The sequence below is a fragment of the Psammomys obesus genome, unplaced genomic scaffold (genome assembly GCF_907164565.1).
Source record: "Psammomys obesus unplaced genomic scaffold, mPsaObe1.curated_primary_1811, whole genome shotgun sequence".
Classification (NCBI taxonomy): domain Eukaryota; kingdom Metazoa; phylum Chordata; class Mammalia; order Rodentia; family Muridae; genus Psammomys; species Psammomys obesus.
The window spans coordinates 309,989-329,841 of NW_026596158.1; the positions used below are offsets into that span (position 1 = coordinate 309,989).

At 54.4% G+C, this 19,853-nt stretch overlaps 1 protein-coding gene across 2 annotated transcripts in view; it reads right to left on the reverse strand.

Moving 5' to 3' along the window:
* Sptbn4 (spectrin beta, non-erythrocytic 4) overlaps positions 1-19,853 on the reverse strand; it is a 90,380-nt gene that overhangs the window by 44,974 nt on the left and 25,553 nt on the right. The window contains exons 8-17 of one of the 2 annotated variants that reach the window (XM_055595000.1): positions 15,807-15,919; positions 15,425-15,612; positions 15,236-15,353; positions 14,322-14,480; positions 13,091-13,393; positions 12,386-12,536; positions 7,341-8,274; positions 6,332-6,469; positions 2,820-3,570; positions 1,295-1,497 (exon numbers count right to left, since the gene is read on the reverse strand). In XM_055595000.1, coding sequence (XP_055450975.1) covers positions 1,295-1,497; positions 2,820-3,570; positions 6,332-6,469; positions 7,341-8,274; positions 12,386-12,536; positions 13,091-13,393; positions 14,322-14,480; positions 15,236-15,353; positions 15,425-15,612; positions 15,807-15,919 — 3,058 coding nt within the window. The other variant, XM_055595001.1, reaches the window with a different exon arrangement.

Below are 19,853 nucleotides of genomic sequence, written 5' to 3' on the forward strand. Positions count from 1 at the left end.
TCCTCGCCTGCTGTGCATCAAGTGCTGGCTTCCATCTCCAGCACACTCCAGATGGGGGTGGCACACAGCTGTGCTCCAACACATGGGAGGTGGAGGCAGAATCAGAGACTTAGGCTCACCTTTGGCTGTGTAGTGAACCCCAGGCCCGTCTGGGCCACCCGAGGCCCCGTTTCAAAACAAAAACAAAAGCAAAGGAACACAAAATCCAAGCGAAAGGAGGAGAGCTGGAGAGATGGTTAGTTGGCTTCGAGCATTTGTTTCTCTTGCAGGGAATCCGGGTTTGGTTCCCAGCACCCACGTGGGTTGTGCGGTCGCTACAACCTGGAAAACCATTTCCGGGGGAACTGATGTCCTCTTCTGGCCTTCCCCGGCATCAAGCACGCAAGCGGTAAAATCCTAGCAATTCCCTTTCCTCTGCTTCCTCAGCCGCCAGGGCAGGAACTGCTCTGCTCCGTCTCCCCACCCCCACCACTGGGACGGGGAGAGCGCTCTGAAGCCATGGGCCAAAACACACCTGTCCCCCTCCCACCTGCTACTGTCAGGGATTCTGTCACGCAAGGGTGGGGGTGGGGACCACTGTATCAAGTGCACAGCTTTGTCACCTTGTTTGAGAGACTCCCACCCATCCCAAAGGTGACTATTCTGGGGGCTGGAGAGGAGCAGGGATTAAACTGTCTCCGGCTCAAAACCGGGGCACACAATCCCTGTGGGCTCCCACAGAGCCCCAAACTTGTCTTGCCCCAGCTCTGATGTTAGTCAATGTGTTTGTCAACCAACATGACAGGAAAGAGCTTGAGGCCGGAGGATTTCTTTGAGTTTGACATCAGCTTAGGCTACATAGACCCTGACTTTAAAACGAAAGAAAGAGACAGAGAAGGAGAGAGAGAGAGAGAGAGAGAGAGAGAGAGAGAGAGAGAGGCACAGAAGAGAAAAGAAGGCATAATGGTGCATGTCTGTGATCTCAGGGTGAGGTAGAGGCGGGAGAGTGAGGAGTTCAAGGCCATCCCAAGCTACACGCACATGCATGCGCACGCGCACACACATGGTAGATGGACAGACAGATAGGTAGATGTTAAAGAAAAAAAAAAAAAAAGCATCCCAGGCCAACTTGGGCTACAAAAGACCCTGTGTCAAAAACACATAAATAAATAAATAAATAAGCAATTAAGGAACTAAACTGAAACAAGAGGAAAAGCAGAGAGCGGAAATAGGGACGGGAGGAAAGCTCTGGGTGTCCGCCGCCCTGCACGGTGCCCAGACCCCACCTTCTGCGGTTCCGGAAGTGGGGACCTACTTCTCCAGCAGCCGGGCCACGGCCTCCTGCGCCTGCTCGCCGTAGGCGTTGCCTTGCCGCAGCAGGCCCTCGGCGGCTTGCACCGCCACCTGCAGCTTTTGCTGGTTCAGCTCCATCGTGGTGAGAAAATCCCGGTGCCTTTTCATAGCCTCTTCCACCGACTCCACCGAGCAGGGGAGCTCAGCACCAGACAGCGCCACCTCCTGGGAACGGAAGGGACGCAGGTCAGCCTGGCGCCCGGCCAGGACGCCAGAGAGGCTGCCGGGGCTTCCGCTCCGCCTCAGGGCCTTTGCGTGTCCGTGTCCCTCTCTTTAGCAGTCTGTCCTTCTAGATACCCCCAAGTCTCTGCCCACTCTGCCAAACCTATCAACTGTCCTCTCTTGCTGTTTCCTTACAGGTAATCCCATTGAGCCACTCCTCCAATAAAACACTAAATCCAAGCAGAGCGCGGTGGCGCACGTCTTTAATGCCGGCGCTTTGTGAGGTGGAGGCGGGCAGATCAGGGAGAGTTCAAGGTCAGCCTGATTCATATAGACAGTTCCAGGCTAGCCAGGGCTACATAGCGTCTCCATAAAGGCAAAGGGCTGGAGAGATGGCTCGTCAGTTAGGAGCATTTATAGCTCTCCCGGAAGACCTGAGGGGGGCTCCTGGCGTGAACCTGGCAACCGTGACCAGGGGCTCCGGTGCCTTGGTCTTCTCAGGAACCTGCACTCGCATGCACACAATTTAAAATAATAAAAATAAATTCCTTTAAAAAATTAAAAGATAGGGGGCTGGAGAGATGGCTCAGCTATTAAGAGCATGGGCTGCTCTTCCAGAGGACCTGGGTTCGATTCCCAGCACCCACAGGATGTCTCATGACGGTAACTCCAGTCCCAAGGGATCTGATGCTCCCTTCTGGCCTCCCAGGACTCTAAATGTACTTTATGCGTGAACACACGTGGGCAAAGCAAAAATAATCTTAAGCCGGGTGCGGTGGTGCACGCCTGTAATCCCAGCACTCATGGAGGCAGAGGCATTCAGATCTCTGTAAGTTTGAGAACAGCCTGGTCTACAAAAGTCAGTCCAGGACAGCCAGGGCTACAGAGAAACCCTGTCTCAAGATAACTAACTAAATAATATTTCTTAAAAAAAAAAAAAAAAAAAGTGACCGCCCATGGTGGCACATACCTTTAATCCTAGCTCTCGGGAGGCAGAGGCAGGAGGATCTCTGTGAATTTGAGGCCAGCCTGGTCTACATAGCGAGCTCCAGGACAGCCAGGGCTACACAGAGAAACCCTGTCTCAATAAGTAAGTAAATAAACAACAAAGCAACCCCATAAACCCCACACCGCTCAACATAACCTTTAAATTCTGTCTTACACCTACCCTCCCCCCGGTAGTCCAAACCTCAATTTTCCAAATGAACAGCTATTTCTCCCTTGACTCCCTACCCCCATTTCAAATAAAACAGGAATCCGGGGGTCCAGGAAGACACTTCTAAGCATGTCCGTGCCCCGCCCCCCAGCGCCCCGCCAGCGGGCACCTGGTTGCGCAGCACCGCGAGCGCCTGGCACAGGTCTCTCAGGAAGAGCTGGTAGACGTGCGCCTGGACCAGCGCCTCCCTGCGCTCCTCCCACAGGCCGAGCAGTTTGTGCCAGCCCACCTCCAGGTGCGGCAACCAGTCGTCCAGCGCCAGCCCGGGGCCCAGCTCGGCGCCCTCGGACGCCAGCAGCGTCTCGCTGGCCGCCACGATGCGCGTGTAGTCCTCCTCGCGCTGATCCACCTCCTCCTTGAGCGCGGCGTGGCGCGCCAGCAGCGCGTCGGCCTCCTCCAGGCTGCGCGGCAGCGGCCCCTCGACGGCGCCCGCCGCCTCCTGCGCCCGCACCAGCCAGTCCAGGAACGTATCCAGATCGCGCAGGAAACGCTGCAGGCGCCCCGCCGCCGCCACCGCCTCGCCGCAGGCCTGGGCCGCCCCGGCCAGCGCGCCCCACTCGGCCCCCAGCTCCTCGGCGCCCCGCTGGAGGCGCGCCGCCTGCGCCGGGAAGCGCTCGGCCAGCAGCGCCGCCTCCTCCTGCAGCGCCGCCTGCCGCGGCTCCAGCGCCTGCAGCGCCGCCTCCAGGCCGCTCAGGCGCCACTGCAGGGCTCCGCCCGCCCGCGGCGCGCTCTCCACGGCGCGCCGCTTCTCGCGCACCTGGGCGCGCACCTCGGCCACCTCCAGCACGTGGTTCTCCACCAGCAGCACGGCGCTCATCTCCTCCTTGCGCTGCTCCACCAGCTCCACGATGCGGTTCCACCTGGCCAGGGGCGGGGAAAGAGGGTGATCGGGTGTGGAGGGCCCACGCACCCGGCGTAAAAATCCAGGCCTTGGCCCCTCGGATGCCTCGGGACCTGGGGGAGACCCAGTTTGCGCCTAAACAAATAGGATCCCACCCTGGACAGCGCTTAGAGGGACTATCAGATTATCTTCACAGTAATAGTAGAACCCTGTTTGTCATCTCACTATCTTCCAGGGTTTAATCGAATTCCCCAGAGGCACATATTAGCGAGCGAACGAGAGAGCAAGCGAGCAAGAGAGATTGAGATTGAGATTTTCACCATGCTACTTTCCCCACGGTTTTCTATTAGGAAAATACTTACATATTTAGTGTCTGGGACGAACCTCAAAGATACAGCACCTGCCTAGCATGTGGAAGGCCCTGGAACCATCGCCAACACCGTAAGAACAATACTGATAATTATGCCAACATATCCTAGGCTCTTTATTCATTCGGGTTTGGTTTGTGCGCGTGCGCTGTGTGTGCTTGTGCGTTCTGGTGCACGCACAGGCCAGTTGGCCTGCAGAGGCTCAAGGCTGACATCACTGTCTTCCTAAGTCACCCTCCCTTTCCTTTCTTGAGGTGGGCTCCCCTTCTGCACCTGTGGCTCTCCAATGCTGGCTATCTGGCCGGCCCAGCTGGTGCCGGCTTGCCATGGGGGTCCTTAGCCCTGCCTCTCAGGTGCTCAGATGTCAGGAGCTGCCAAGCTCGCTCTGGTCCTCACACTTGCAAGGTACAACAGATGGAGGGCTTTATTTGTTTGTTTGTTTGTTTGTTTGTTTGTTTTTAGATGTTTTTAAATGTATCTGCTCCTTTTACCTGTGTGTATGTGTGTATGTGTATGCCCGTCACGCCAGCCTGGTTAGAAGATGGTGTTGGATGCCCTGGGTCCTCTGGACCTGAGTTACGAAGGGTAGTGAGCCCCCATGTGAGTGCCAGAAACGGATCCTGAGTTCTTTACACGAACAGTGCTCGTAACGGCCTAGCCATCTCTCCTCCCCACCCCATCACGTTTTAGATGGGAGTCCAGTATGTAGCCCAGGTTGGCCTGAAACTTGTGATCCTCCTCTTCTGTCTCCTCAGTGGTGGGATAGGATACAGGTCTACCTCTGGCTTTTGAGGTAGGGTCTTGCTAAGCTTCCAAGGCTGGCCCTGAAACCCAGGGCTCCTCCTTCCTCAGCCCCCTACATACCACCTGACTGGACTTCAATTTTCATGTCTCAGCCCTCCCCACACTGGCAGGTCTTCTGGTGGTGTTCCAGGAGGAAAGATATCAACTTGCCTTTTTTTTTTTTTTTTTTTTTTTTTTTTTCTTAAACAATTCTAAATTCTAAATTCTAGGCTGAAAGATAGCTTAGGGCATAAAGGCACTTGCCACCAAGCCTGGTGATCTGGGTCCCTGAGAGGGTGTTAGGAGATGCTTGTCTTTCTGACCTTCACATGCACAAAACACACAACAGAGAGAGAGAAAGGGAGAGAGAAGGGGAAATGTAATTTTTTAAAATGTTCTAAATTCTGGAAGCTCCACTATGGAAATTGGAAGACTAGGAGATGAAACAGTAACTATGAAGACTTGGAAATCCAGTCATGATGGTAAACTGTAATCCTAGCGCACGAGAGGTGGAGACCAGCCTTGTTATACAGAAAGTTCAAGACCAGCCTAGGTTACATGAGATCTTCTCTCAAAACTAACAAGCAAGCAGGGCATGCTGGTACATCTTAATCCCAGCGCTTGGGAGGCAGAGGCAGGTGGATCTCTGAGTTGGAGGTGGGGCTAGCCTGGTCTACATAGTCAGTTCCAGGAGAGCTGGGGCTATAAAGTAAGATCCTGACTCAGATAGATAGATAGATAGATAGATAGATAGATAGATAGATAGATAGTAGATAAAGTTGAGCCAGGTGTGATGGCACATGCCTGTAACCCTTGTACCTGAAAGGTGGAAGTAAGAAAACCAACAGTTAGCCTCAAGAAACCAAAGTAGAGGGCTGGAGAGATGGCTCAGAGGTTAGAGCACTGGCTGCTTTTCCAGAGGTCCTGAGTTCAATTCCCAGCACCCACATGGTGGCTCACAACCATCTATAGTGAGATCTGGCGCCCTCTGCTGGCGTGTAGACAGAGCACTGTATACATAATAAATAACTTTTTTAAGGGAAGAAACTAAAGTAACAGATGAGTAAATTGGACTTCCCAAATAAGAGGATGTGCATGGAAAAACTCCTGGCCAATAATAACACCTTATGAATTCTTTCTGAACAAACCACTTTCTGAACATTCACCTTATGAATTCTTTCTGAACAAACCAGTGGACATCCGAAGAAAAGGGCTGCATTGTCATCCTAGCCCATCGCCACCAGCACTGGGCATGTATTACCTTCTTGTGAAGATTGTCCTTGACTCTGAAGAGATGGCTCAGTGGTTATGAACTCACACTGCTCCTACAGAGGACCCTAGTTCCATTCCCAGCACCTACCCTGAGCATCTCACAACCACCTGTAACTCTAGTGCCAAGGGCTCCGTCGCCCTCTTCTGGCCTCTACAGGCACTGCAGGCAAGTGCACATACACACACACTAAAAATAAAATAAATCTTTCAGAAAGATTTTCCTGATTTACAAGGTGTGTATTAACACCGGGGGTGTGGTGTGGGGGGGTTGATATCACACACATTTGGCTTTCACGGTGCAGTGGATAGAGAAGGCACTGACAGGAAGAGAGACGTTCTGGCCCGGGCCTCACCTACCTGCTGTTGAGGTGATCCTGACAGGAGCGCACTTCATCTGAGCTGGGGTGACCCCCTTCCACCAACTCCTGAACTGTGTGGTTCACATCCAGGACGCGGCCCATCAGACTGTTCATCTCCTGGTCCAGACTTTCAAATCTGCAGCAGAGGTCAGAGGTCGGGACTCGCAGGGACCGGATCACTGACCAGTTGTAAGTCTCTATGCCGTGTCTCAAATCCCTTGAAAGGAACTTGTCTGTCTTCCTTCCTTCCTTCCTTCCTTCCTTCCTTCCTTCCTTCCTTCCTTCCTCCCCCCAGTCTGAGTCACAGCTGGACTCAGACAGCCTTTGACATCTACCTCCCTTCCAGTCCTTCTCTGAAGGCCCAGCTCAGGGACAGCAACAAAGAACCCCAAAGCCCTGACCTCTGGACCTTATTTTGGATGGCTGCCCCAGCCCATGATCCCCCATGCTCTAGACCTAATTGACCTCTTGCTCTGCTTCCTCAGCGGCTTCTCTGTGTCCCCGGCTGTCACCGTCACCTCCTCCAACCCGCCCTCCATACATCCGGCCAGGATTACGGATAGATTTTTAGTTTTAGTTTTGAGACAGGGTCTCACTACGTAGCCCTGGCTGCCCTGGCACCCACTAAGCAGACCAGGCTGGCTTCGAATTCACAGCCGTTTGCTTGCCTGTGCTGGGATTAAAGGTGTGCTCCAGGGCGGGAGCCACCGAGGTAGCCAGGGAGATGACGTCGGTCTTAATGGGAGTCCCTGGCGTGGGGCGGGCTGGAGGGGTCTGTGGAAACCTTGAGGTGTGTCAGTATGTGTTCTGTGGCTGTAAACCGCTTAACAGCAGCAAATGGCTGTGTGTGTGTGTGTGGGGGGGGTGTCTCTGGACCCTGCAAGGGCTTGCTAGGTGTTTCACATCTGCGGACTTCCTCCCTGTTCGCGAGCTCGAGACGGAGGCTGAGCAGCTGAGGGTGGGTGTGTGAGCAGGGGGCCCCGGGGGCCTTCCACGGGTGCGCCTACCGGTGCTGCACCACCTCCACGTCGTCGAGGGAATCGGGCACGCGCATGGCCAGCAGCCACTGCTCTTTCTCGCCGATCCACAGCTCGCACGCGTGCACCTCGCCGAACATCCGGTACACGGCGAGCGCGTCGCGAAGCCACTGGCGCCGCAGGGCGGCCACCTCGGTCACCTCTGCGAACAGCTGCTCGGCTTCCACCACGCGCACCTGCAGCGCCACCACCAGCGGCCCGGCGCCGCCGGCCCCGCCCAGGGCGGCTAGCTGGCGCCGCAGGCCGCCCACGGGGCCGCGGTGGGCCTCCACCTCCCCGGTGAGCGCGCGGTGCTGGCGCGCCAGGCGCCGGCTGGACGCCTCGTCGTGACCGAAGTCGCCGGCCGCGGCCAGGCGATAGGCGTCGCGAAGCCAGTCCAGGAGCCCGTCCAGGTCCGCGCCGAACTGGTGCAGCGCCCGCGCCTCCTGCAGCCTCCGCTCCCGGCGCGCCGCCGCCTCCTCCAGCCGCTGCCAGCGGCGCCGGGCGCCAGCCGCGCGCTCCGCCAGGCCGGCCAGGTGCAAGGGCTCGGCGCCCGGCCCCACGGAGCCGCCGGCCGCAGCCAGCTCCTCCCCGCGCCGCAGCGCCTGCTGCAGCAGCGCCCGGCGGCCGCCCAGCTCGCCCTGCAGGATCTTGTGCTGCGCCAGGAGGCGAGCGGTGCTGGACAGGTCGTGCGCGCCGTCCACCGTGCCCGCCGCGCCGCCGCCGCCGCCCGCCGCCTCGAGGAGGCGCTCCTTGTCCCGCGCCCAGCTCTCCGCCTCCTCCAGCTCCTGCAGCAGCGCCCACAGGCTCCGGGACGCCTCCAGCTCCGCGCGCCGCTGCGCCGCCTGCTCCTGCAGCTCCGACAGACAGCCGTGCACGTGGTTCACACGGTTGCAGATGACCTGAGGGTCGCAGGGCTGGTAGCCTGGGGTGGGGGAGGGAGAGGCTAGGAAGAGACGCCAGCCCACGCCACCCCATCCAGGCATCCCAGACACCTCAAGCTTGAGCAGTGAAGCACTGTCCCTGGATTCTCAGCCTTCTCACCGGCTCCCTCGCCCTTCCCACCCTGGAATGCCACCACCTGCTTTGTCTTCCTCTAGGTTAATGGTTCCCTGGAGGCGGGTAAGGGCTGGCTGCATTATCGGATTTCCACACCATTCGGTACAGGCCCAGGGAATGGGGTGACTTGCCTCCCCAGCACTGTGCCACCACGCCTGACCCATGAACTTTTTCTCCTCAGATATTTTGACTTCCGCCTGGGTTCCCTGTCCATGAGTAGAGAACTGGGAAATTCATTTAACAGATCACAGCCAACCTTTCTGTGATGGGAGCGAATGCAGCCAGTACCACGTGCTTGTAATCTCTTGGAAGGTGGCGGCAGGAGGATTGCAAGTTTGAGGCCAGCCTGGACTTCATAGCAAGACAGTCTAAAAAATTAAAAGAGGCGCATGTGTGTGTGCGCACACACACACACACACACACACACACACAGCGAGAGAGTAAAAGTAATCTTTAAAAATATTTTAAAAGAAAAAAGTATCTTAAAAGTCAAGCCAAGCGGCCCAGCTATTCAGGAAACTGCCTGGGTTACAGAGTGAGCTCAAGGCTAGTCTGAGCAACTTAGTGAGGCCCTGTGTCAAAACAAAAAATAAAGAGAAGGCAAGGCTATAGCTCTGCATTAGACTCTTTGCCTAGAGGCCACTGGGGGCATCCGAGGCCAGCTACCCAGTAAACCTACTGAGCAGGGCCAAAGGCCGGGGTCCAATCCCCATATGGAAAAGAGGGTGGGGGAGGGGAAGTGATCAAGAGAGCATGTTCTGGATCAATGGCGCATCGTCACCATGACAACACAGCCCACACTGGTCTCTTTGGTGCATCCTCTGAGCCACTGGTCATCTCCAGGGCTGAGATATCACAAGAGGACAGAGGAGGCCTCCTGCGCATTCCTCCCCAAGGCCCCAGCACCTCCTCTGGGGTATGATGTGGAGACAGGGGTCTGGGTCAAAATCAGGACACCCACCAGGATTAGGAAGGAAACCTCAATGTGCTCTCTCTCTCTCTCTCTCTCTCTCTCTCTCTCTCTCCCAGATAGGTAGACAAGTAGCTCCAAATGCCTTGAACTCTGTGCAGCCAAGGATGACCTTAAACTTCTGATTCTCCTGCCTCCATCTTCCAAGTGCAAAGCTGAACCGAGAGCCTCCAGCACCCTAGGCTGGAACCCACCCCCTCAGCCCCCTTCACAGCCCATGTTTACTCTTAGGATGTAGCGTGGTCCCATTAAGAGTGAGAAACTGCCCACCCTCTTGCAGGGCTTTGGTTTCCTCCTCAAAGAAAGGCCGACATCACTCAGGGCCAGCTGATGAGCACAGGCAAGGCCATCCCGTGCCCACGGCGTAGGAGAACAAAAGCAAGCCGACTCCTAACCATCCCTGCGCGAGGACCAAAGCAAGGTACCTGTGCAAAGCGTACTGACCCCCACAGCCCCTCGGGCAGCCGACGTAAATAACTATTGTCGTTAACTGCAAAAGCCTCCACCGTCTACTCCTGCATAGGTACGACTGACTTCAATGCTCAGTCCCAGGTCCTGAGGACACGGCCCAGGGGTCAAGACCACTTGCTGCAGAGGACTCTGGTGCAATGCCCAGCACCCACATGGAAGCCCACAACCATCCTAACCCCAGTGTGAGGGGATCCGATGCCATCTTCTGACTTCCAAGGAACCAGCCTGTGATCGGTGCACACACATACATGAGGACAGAATACTCACAAAATAAAACTTAAGGAAGAAAGAGGCATTTTAGGATGTTGAGTCTTCTACCTCCTTTGGGGTGGTGAATTTAGGGGGCAAACCTAAGTTTTCTGTGAGGGTGTCTCAGAGATGTTAACTGAGGAGGGTAGGCCTACCCTGCCTGTCAGGTAGCAGCGTCCCAAGGACAGACTGGGATCGGGACTGAGTGAAAAGGAGGCAGGAAGGCAGACAGTGGAGCCCGGCACGCATCTCTCTCTCTGCGTTCTCACTGTGGACCCAGTGTGACCGGCTGCCCCCTGCCAGTCCCCCCTGCTGCCATGCTGTCCCCGCCAGGGTGGACTGTGCTCTCACTTCCTCCATCTCGAATTTGCTTGTCAGCTATTTTGTTGTAGAAAAACACAGTTCACCTAGCCCAAGCCCAAATCCCATGAAGAAGCCCTTTCTGGGGCTGGAGCAGGGATTCAATGGCAGAGTATTTGCCAGCTGTGCACAGAGGCCAGGGTTCCCCCGTTAGGGCTGCAACCCAAAGGTTTCTCTCATAATACTCCGAGACTCCTCCTGGCCATCTATGCATTCAAACAGCCAGTCCCTACAGAGGGGTCCTGAGCTGAAGTTTGACTGGAGGACAGTGACCCGGAGAAAAGGACCCCCAGAGCCAGAGTGGGCTTTGCCTAGCAGCATCCCTGTTCTTTTCTGGTGCCCAGCTCTCCCGATTCTCTCAGTCCTGTCTTCACAATGGGCCGAGTCCACTCTTGATCCTGATGGAGCATTCACAGGCTGAGCAATGGGGTGGGACACATAGACACATAGGGGACAAAGACTGCTTTCTCCTCTGTCAGAGTACTGGGAGAGAAGAGAAGGCACGAGGCTGGAAGAGGCCGTTTCATGCCTCAAGTGGAGGTGCTGCTGACAGCGACACCAACACAGACAGTCTGAGGACGTCACTAGCCATTCCCGAGCCAGCCTCCTAGCCATTTCAAACTACACACGTCAATCAATTCCTCTTGATTTCTTTCAAATCAAACAAACAAACAGGGTCTCATGTAGCACAGGCTGATCTTGAACTTCCTGTGTGGTCAAGGCTAGCCTTTAACTCCTGATCCTTCTGACTCTGTTCCCCGGGTGCCAGGATCATAAACACAGCCACCACCTAGCCTGGTTTTCTTTTCTCTCTTCTTTTTTTCTTTTGTCATTGTAGCAGGGCCTCATATAGCTCAGGATGGTCTCAAACTCACAGCAGTCCTCCTGCCTCAGTGTCTCAAGTGCTGGGACCCCAGGTCTGCTCCACCTCCTCTGGCTTACTCTAGAATCTGTAAGCCAGTTAAGTTGAGTGCCTATAGCTTGCTGCTGAATGGTTCTTTACCAAACATTGTTTTACATAATTTTGTGAGTTACTGTTATTTATAATGTTGGGGATGAAAACAGGGCACTAAACACAGTAGGCTTGTGCTTACCACTGAGCCCCAGCCCCTCACTGGGGGATTCTAGGCAGGAGCTCTACCACTGAGCCATACCCCAGCCCCTCACTGGGAGATTCTAGGCAGGAGCTCTACCACTGAGCCACACCCCAGCCCCTCACTGGGGGATTCTAGGCAGGGGCTCTACCATTGAGCCACACCCCAGCCCCTCACTGGGGGATTCTAGGCAGGGGCTCTACCACTGAGCCACACCCCAGCTCCTCACTGGGGGATTCTAGGCAGGGGCTCTACCACTGAGCCCGGCCCCTGGTCCCACAGTCGAACACTATAACTGAGCTGCAGCCCCAGCTCTTTACACATTTGATGTTGTTGCTGTTTTATGTTGTTTACAGAGATTAAATTGTGACAGGCTTAGCACATTAGTGTTCAAAACAAGTGAGGTATTCCTGTACAATCTCAAAGCAGGACATAATTTGGTGGTCTAACTTTCCACTTGGTGCCCTCTGATCTTCCTAACTGAATGTGAGCCTAAACTCTACTTAGATGCCTCCAAGAACAGGGAGATGAATCTTCCTTCCTTCCTTCCTTCCTTCCTTCCTTCCTTCCCTCCCTCCCTCCCTCCCTCCCTCCCTTTCTCCCTCCCTTCCTTCCTTATGGATGGGAGGAAACTCTCTCTTCCACACACACTCCAGGACCTTCTGGGCAGGTGACTTTACCTTCCACACCAATCTCACCTGCCTGGCTTTTGTTTTCCTTCCTTCCTTCCTTCCTTCCTTCCTTCCTTCCTTCCTTCCTTCCCTCCTTCCTTCCTCCTCTCAGGAGCCCTCTTTCCACCATGAAAGACTCTGCCCCTCAATGTCCAGACTCACCTTGCAGCTGGGAGAACCTGAGGGCAGCAGCGTTGAGGGCCTCCACCCGCTCAGTCTGGGCTGTGATGTCAGCCTCTAGGAGCTCATGCTTCTGCAGCAGATCGTCGGCCTCCACCAGATGCTGCCCACATTCCCGAGACAGCAGCTGAGTCTGCCGAGAGAGTTCACCAGCAGCGCTGCCGGGGCCACTCAGGTCTCCGCACCGCACAGCAGCCTGTGCGGGGCAGCTCTCTCTTCCACACACGCCCACAACCTTCCGAGCGGTGCCTTTACCTTCCACACCAGTCTCACCTGCCTGGCTTTTGTCTTCCTTACATGTGCTTGTTTGCTGTGCATGCACAGGCACATCCATGCTCGTTGGCATGGATGTCAGAGGGTAGTTATGGAGGATGGGCTCTCTCCTTCAACCGTGTGAGATTGAACGCAGGTCACCTGGCTTGACTTGAACTCTCTAGCGGAGGGTGACCTTGAACTCTGGATCCTCCTCTCTACCTCCTGAGTGCTAGGATTACGGGTGTGCTCCGCCATCCTGTTTTACGTGGAGCTGGGGTGGAGCCCGGGCAGGCGAGCCCTGGGCTCACTAAGCTACACCTCCACCGGCCGAGGCTTCCTCTTTTTCTCTCTGTGTCATCTCCCAGGATGGGCACCCGTCCCTGTCCCCCAAACACCTGACCCCCCCCCCAGGCCCCTGCAGCTGGTCCTCACCTGCATCTCCTCCATCCAGTCCACCATGTAGACCATCTCCTGGAAGACCTTCTGCAGGGCCAGGTTCTGCTCCAGCCGGGTCCGCCGGGCCCCCACCAGCCCAGTCAGCAGGGCCCACTGGCGAAGCACGCTGTCACGCTGCGCTGCCACCCGCCGGGAGTCATAGTACCCTTCAGCGGCCAGCGCCTGGGCTAGCTCCGCCACACCCTGCACCCGCTCCTCGTAGGCGGCAATGTCTGCCTCGATGGCTTCGTGCTTCTTCATGGCGGCCTCCACTGCCGGCAGCTCATAGCCAAAGTTGTCCTGGGCAGTTGCAGGCCATAGACCCTTACCATGCTGCCTCAGAAGTACTGCTCTTTCTTCTCCTACCCTGACACCATCACCAGTGACTCCGGAAACTCTCACTGTCTCAGAGACCAAGTCTAGCGTTTCCTTTACCCCAGAGCCCAGCCCCACCTTCCCAGTTATCTTGGAAATCAGCCCACTTTTCCCTCTTAGTCTGGAGACCAACCCCATCCTTCCTGGTTACCCTGGAAATCAGTCCCACCTGTTACCTTGGAGATTAGCTTCACCCTATTCAGTTACTTAGAAACCAATCGCATCTTCCTTGGTTGCCTTGGAGACCGGACCCGCCCACCTCCAATTACCCTAGAAATCAATTCTACCTTCTCCCGATACCTTGAACGTCAGACCCATCATAGTTTCTCTAGAACACCTTTTCTGGTTACCCTGGAGACCAGCCCCATCCTCCCTCGTTACTCTAGAAACACCCTACCTTCCCCAGTCACTCTGGAGACCACTCTTAACCCCCTCCCTGTTACATCTCTACCTGTAACCTTGTTGCTCGGAAAACAGACCCATCTTTGCATTGCCATGGAGACTGGGGACCAGATTTGCCACTATTCTGTTACCTAGGAGACCAATTCTATCCTCCTAAGTTACCCTGAACTCCAAACACAGCCTCCATCCTCACTTTAGTTAAACATTCCCTCTCAGAGGAGACTATTTCCCCCAGATCAGCTTCATCTCCTTGTTATCCCAAAACTTAGATTCATTCCCCTCACCTATCTCTTAGGGCTCAGAGCCTTCATTCTGAGTCTCAGGGCAATGAGGTCTGCTCACTCCTTCCCCTCCCCTCCCCCGTCCCCTTACCCCACCCTGAAGTCTGCTCACTCCCACCCCCGGTCCCTTACCCACCCCACACCTCAGCCTGGCCAAGCCCACCTCCTACCTGGGAAACCAGGCGCTGGTTCTCATTTAGCCAGCTCTCCCTCATGGCCACCTTGTGGTCGAATCTCTGAGCCAAGAGTTCCAGCTTCTCCTGGCGGATGAGCTCAGCTCTGAGGGCTGCCTCCCGCTCATGCTCTGCCTTCTCCAGCTCACCCCATGCCTGGAGGAAGACAAGCCGAGATACTTAGACTTAGATTTCAACAACCATCCCTGTTTACTAATCCTGGCTCTCCTGTTTGAGGCCACTCAGGGCGAATAGGGCACCTTCAAGCAAGAGAAAAGAAAAAGCTACCTCATGATACTACTGCTGGAAGAATGTCAAGAGTAAACATTCAGTCCACGAGACTATAATGGGAACCTATACAACGACACAACACCATCTTGTCTCTCTCTAGCTGAGCTCTCCCTAGCTCTCTCTTGTGTCTCCGACCTGTTGGAGTAATGTTTTTGTGCGATGTGTAAAGATTATCCTGGTGTTATTCAAATGATGACTTCTGTGCCAGTGCAGATCTTATTAAAAGCCAGGCTTTGGAACTGTCATGAGGCATGTCCTGTCTCAATGTTTTGTAAACATTGCTCTCCATCACCTGATTAGCTTTAATAAAAATCTGATGGCCAAATAAACCGAGGCAGGATTAGGAGGTGGGACTTCCCAGCCCAGAGTGGGGGTTCCAGGTAGGGAACCAGAGAGAGAAGGAGGTTGCCATCGGAGCAGAGACGAAGAAGCAGGCGCTAGAGCAAGACTAAGAGGGCAAGTAGGGGCTACGTGGCGGGAAGTAGGCCAGGCCACACTGTTGGATTAGAAGAGCTGAGCACCTGCCCAGCTGCAGCCCCGGAAGCTTTTAATAACTGTAAAGGTCTCCGTGTCATTCTTCGGAGCAAGGGCTGGCCTAGACAACCGTCCTTCACACCAACCTTGTCGACATCCCAGATGCCACAGCCTTCCCGAGGCACAAAGAGGCGCCGGTTGTGGGCGCGCAGTTTGCTCTGGATGCTGAAGAGTAGCACCTCCAGGTTCCCCTTCTCCTGAAACCTGAGGAGACAGAGCTCAGGGACGCCATCTCGCAGGTCCCCCCCCCCCCCCCGCTCCGAGCCGAGCCTCACTTGACCGGCTTCTCCAGCGTGCAGTAGGCCGTGAAAGCCTGCAGCTGCTGCTGCACGCCGCTCAGCGAGTTGGCGAACTTCTGGTTGCTGATGAGGCCCACGGTGCGGTGGATCCAGGCCAGCAGCTCTGCCGCCAGCTCCTCATAGCGCGCTATGATCTTGTCCACCTCCAGCACCTGGTCCAGGACCTGACCCAGCACAGAAAGGGAGAGTCAGCCTCGTTCCACGCGGCAGGGACCTCCCAGTCCTGGGGCGGGGTGCGCCTCTGGGGTAAACAGGTGGGCCGCCCCCATGGCCCTGGGTGGCAGATTAGAGGCTTGCCTCCAGACCCAGGAGCCGTGCCCAACACCCCCACCCTCCCCACTCCCCGGCTGCCTCCTACCTTCCCAATCCGCTTTCCCTCCACAGCCAGAGCCTTCATCTTGGAGAAGTAGTGGTAGAAGGACACCACGTAGGTGATGATGGACTTTTCATCCGGAGCCTCCATATTCACATCTGGCGGGACAGGGGGTTGGAGGAGCACAGTGGAGCCTCTACCTGTGCGCCTTAGGGGGAACAACCTCTCTAGTCCTCAAGCGCTGGGGTTTTCTGTTTCTTTTTAAATTTTATTTATTTTTTTTTTAATTAAAAAAATTGTTTTAACCTTTTCTGTGTATGGGGTGTTCTGCCTGCCTGCGTCTGTGCACCGTGTGTGGACAGTGCCGCCAGAGGCCAGAAGAGGGCGCCAGATTCCCTGGCGTTACAGTTACAGATGACTGGGAGCTGCCGTGTGGGTGCTGGGAACTGAACTCTGGGTCCTCTTAGCCACCAAATCTCTGTTCACGCTTTTCTTTTCCTTTTCCTTTCTTTTCTGTGTCTTTTTTCTTAAAAAAAAAAAATGGGGGGAAGTAGGTTTCAAGACAGGGTTTCTCTGTGTAGCCCTGGCTGTCCTGGAACTAGCTCTGTAGTCCAGGCTGGCCTCAAACCAAGAGACCTGCCCGTCTCCCGTATGCTGGTAAGAAAGGTGTGACTCACCACCACTCAAAAGTTTAAAGTTTAAAGTTTAAAGTTTAAGAATTTTAAACTTCATATGTATGGATGCTCTGCCTCCGCGTGTCTGTATTTCGCATGTGCTGTGACAGACAATTGTGAGCCACTTTGGGGGAGCTGGGAACAGAACCTGGCTTCTGGAAGAGCAGCTAGTTCTCTTAACCCCTGAGTCATATTTTCTACCCCACCTGTCTCTTCCCTTTTCCTTTTTTTTTTTTAAACAGGGTCTTATGATGTGAGTCCAGCTGGCCTGGAACTTGCCTTGTAGACCAGGATAGTCTCGAACTCACAGAGATCCACCTGCCTCAGTCTCCCAAGTTCCAGCTTCTCGGGGTTTTATTGTTTTTGTTTCTTTACCCTGCACAATGGGGATCTTCTAATTCACGGGGTTCAATGGTATCTGATGGGTAACCATAAATAAGTCACCTTTAATTGTTTCTTTCTAACTACAGTAAATTAATCAATTATGTGCCACGCAGGAGCTGCGTGGGGACCATGTGGGGCTCGGGGACTTCGCTCTCGCTCCCAGGCCCAGGGGCAGCACCTGGACATTGAACCACCCCACCGGCCGCTGCAGCTCTCAACACCATGCTCTCAGGCCTCAGGCCTCAGGCCTACACTTTCTTGCCATCTCAGAACCGTTCTCCTCCCTTCTGTGTGTATAACTCTCACTCACAGCTCAGCTCCAATTTCCTCACACAGGCCTTTCCGCCCTGCCTAGATCTGCAATCCTCGCCACATTTTCTCTCACTGTTCTCTCTCATAACAACATGTGTGTGCGTGTCTGTCTGTCTGCCTGTCTGTGTCTAAGTATATATGTCTGCATATACGTGTGTATCTCTGTGTCTTTATGTGTGTGTCCAGGTATTTGTTTGTGTGTCTGTGTCTATGTGTATCAATGTATTTGTATGCGTGTGTTTGTATGTGTCTCTGTATTTGTGTTTGTGTATTTGTCCATGTGTGTGTGTATTTGTGTGTCTGTGTATTTGTTTGTGTGTGTATTTGCATGTGTCTGTGTGCGCATGTCTATGTGTCTGTGTTCAAACCCAGGGCCCTGCACATGCTAGGCAAGGGATCAACTGCCAAGCCACATCCGCCCTCTGAACAGCTTTCCATTTCCTTCTTAGAAGGTGCCACGACTCGGGGTTAAGTTGTGACCACAAGGCATTCACCTGAGCTCTGTGAAGATTCTAGGCCTGTCCTATTTCTTCACCGTCCCACCATGCCTCGTGCTTAGCTGGACCTCAGGAAAGGCTCGATGGGTACAATGTGGAGGTGTGACATTAAGGACTCATGTTTCGAAGGTAGCATGTACCCGCATCTTACTTGATGTATGTCTTTAGGAAACTGCCCAACCTCTCTGCGCCCCGGTCTCTCCCATGGTTACAGTGATGACAAGCTCCAACCCCGCCTCCCAGGAACACGGAAAAACACAGAAAGAATAAGCCAGGTGTGGTGGGAGGCATTCCTGGCACTCGGGTGGGGGAGGCAGGAAGGACAGCCGTGGCTACACAGTCAGAGGTCAGCCGGAGCTCCACAGGCCCTGCCTCAAACAGCCCTACGGAGGAAGAAGTGCTGGGGCACAGGAGAGAGCACTGAGCATCTGAGAGGGAGCACTGCTCCTGCAGAGAGCTGGAGTTCAGTTCCCAGCAACCACCCAGGACAGCTCACAACTGCCTGGAAGTCCAGCTCCAGGGAATCCAACGCTCTGGCTTCAGAGGCCTCTGAATGCATAGTCACACACAGACACACACACTTAAACAGGAAACAAAACCTTTATTTACTTATTTTGTTTTTACTTTTTTGGTTTTTCGAGGCAGAGTTTTTCTGTGTAGCCCTGGCTGTCCTAGAGCTTGGTCTGTAGAGCTGGCTGGCCTAGAACTCACAGAGATCCACCTGCCTCTGCCTCCCACGTGCTGGGATTAAAGGTGTGCGATGCCTGGCTCAAAATCTTTAATTTTTAAAAAAGGATAAATAGCCACAGATGAGGCACTCAACAAATTCCAGTGTTACTTAAACACGAATATTAAACAGACACACATCTGTGTGGTTTTATTTTTGAGACAAGGTCTCACTATGAAGCACGGGCAGATTCTGAACTCATTGACCTCCTGACCCAGTCTCCCAAGTGCTGACACTGCAGCCTTGGGCCACTCCATCCAGCCCTCACTCCCCGTCTCTGCCGAAGGAAACCGACACCCTCTAGCATCTGTGCACACACTGAGCACAGCTATCAGAGCCCAGACTGTGTTTACTGCTTTTCAGCACACGGTGGGTGTGATGGCTAGTTTCCATGGTGACTCGGACTCGCATGCCTCCCAGGGATGGTCTAACTCATGTGGAAAGTCCCAGCCCACCCTCGGAGGCATCATTCCCCAGGCAAGGGGGCCTGACCTATCCAAGTGGAGCAACAGCCAGTCACAAGCAAGCAAGCATGCATTTCCTCTCCTCTGGACTGGGGAGTGACCAGCTGTTGGGAGTTACTGCTCCCCAAAGAGATGGGCCAGAACCTGATGCCATGAGCAAAAAAAATCCCTTTACCTCTAAATTGCATCATTTCGGGGTATTTAATAAGAAAAAGAGAAATAAATGTAGCCTTCATTTACAGCTCTGTAAAACACCCTTGAAGCCAGGTGTAGTGGCTCAGGCCTTTAATCCCAGGAGAAGCAGAGGCAGGTGGATCTCTGAGTCTGAGGTCAGTCTAGTCTACAGACAGAATGTGTTCTGGGACAGCGAGGGCTACAGAGGGAAACCCTCTGAACACCCTCCTCTCAAAAATCAAAACAAAACAAAACAAAGAATTGACAGGCTAGGATGTGACTCAGTGGTAAAGCATTTGCCTAGTATGTGCAAGTCCCTAGGTCCCTTCCCCAGCACTGTAAAAACAAACGAATAGACAAACAACCCTTCGATAAGATTAGTGTGTGGATGAAAGAGAAGAGTGAGAGGATGAGGGGTGACGTGATAACCGGCCCAGCTATGTGGTCTGTACTCAGAAAAGGAAGCCACTGTTACCTCAGATGTGGGGGAGGGCCGGTGCCAGGGAGCACTGGACACTGCCACAGAGGCTGAGTGAGGAGTGGGACTGGGACAGACAGACGATGGGAAGGGGCTGGAGGGGAGCCAGAGTGGTAGCTGGAGGTAGAGAGTGAGCCAGGATAGAAATGAAATCAGATATGAGGATAGGGAAGGAGAAAGAAGTAAAAGTAAAAGCCAGGCCTGGTAGGGGAGGCCTATTATCCCAGACATTTGGAAAGCTAAGAAGATGGCAAACTCAAGAACTCTGTGTCAAAATTAAAAAGTAAATAGAAAACTGGGCTATAGCTCAGTTAGGGTAGAGACCCTGCCTAGAATCCCCCAGTGAGGGGCTGGGGTGTGGCTCAGTGGTAGAGCCCCTGTC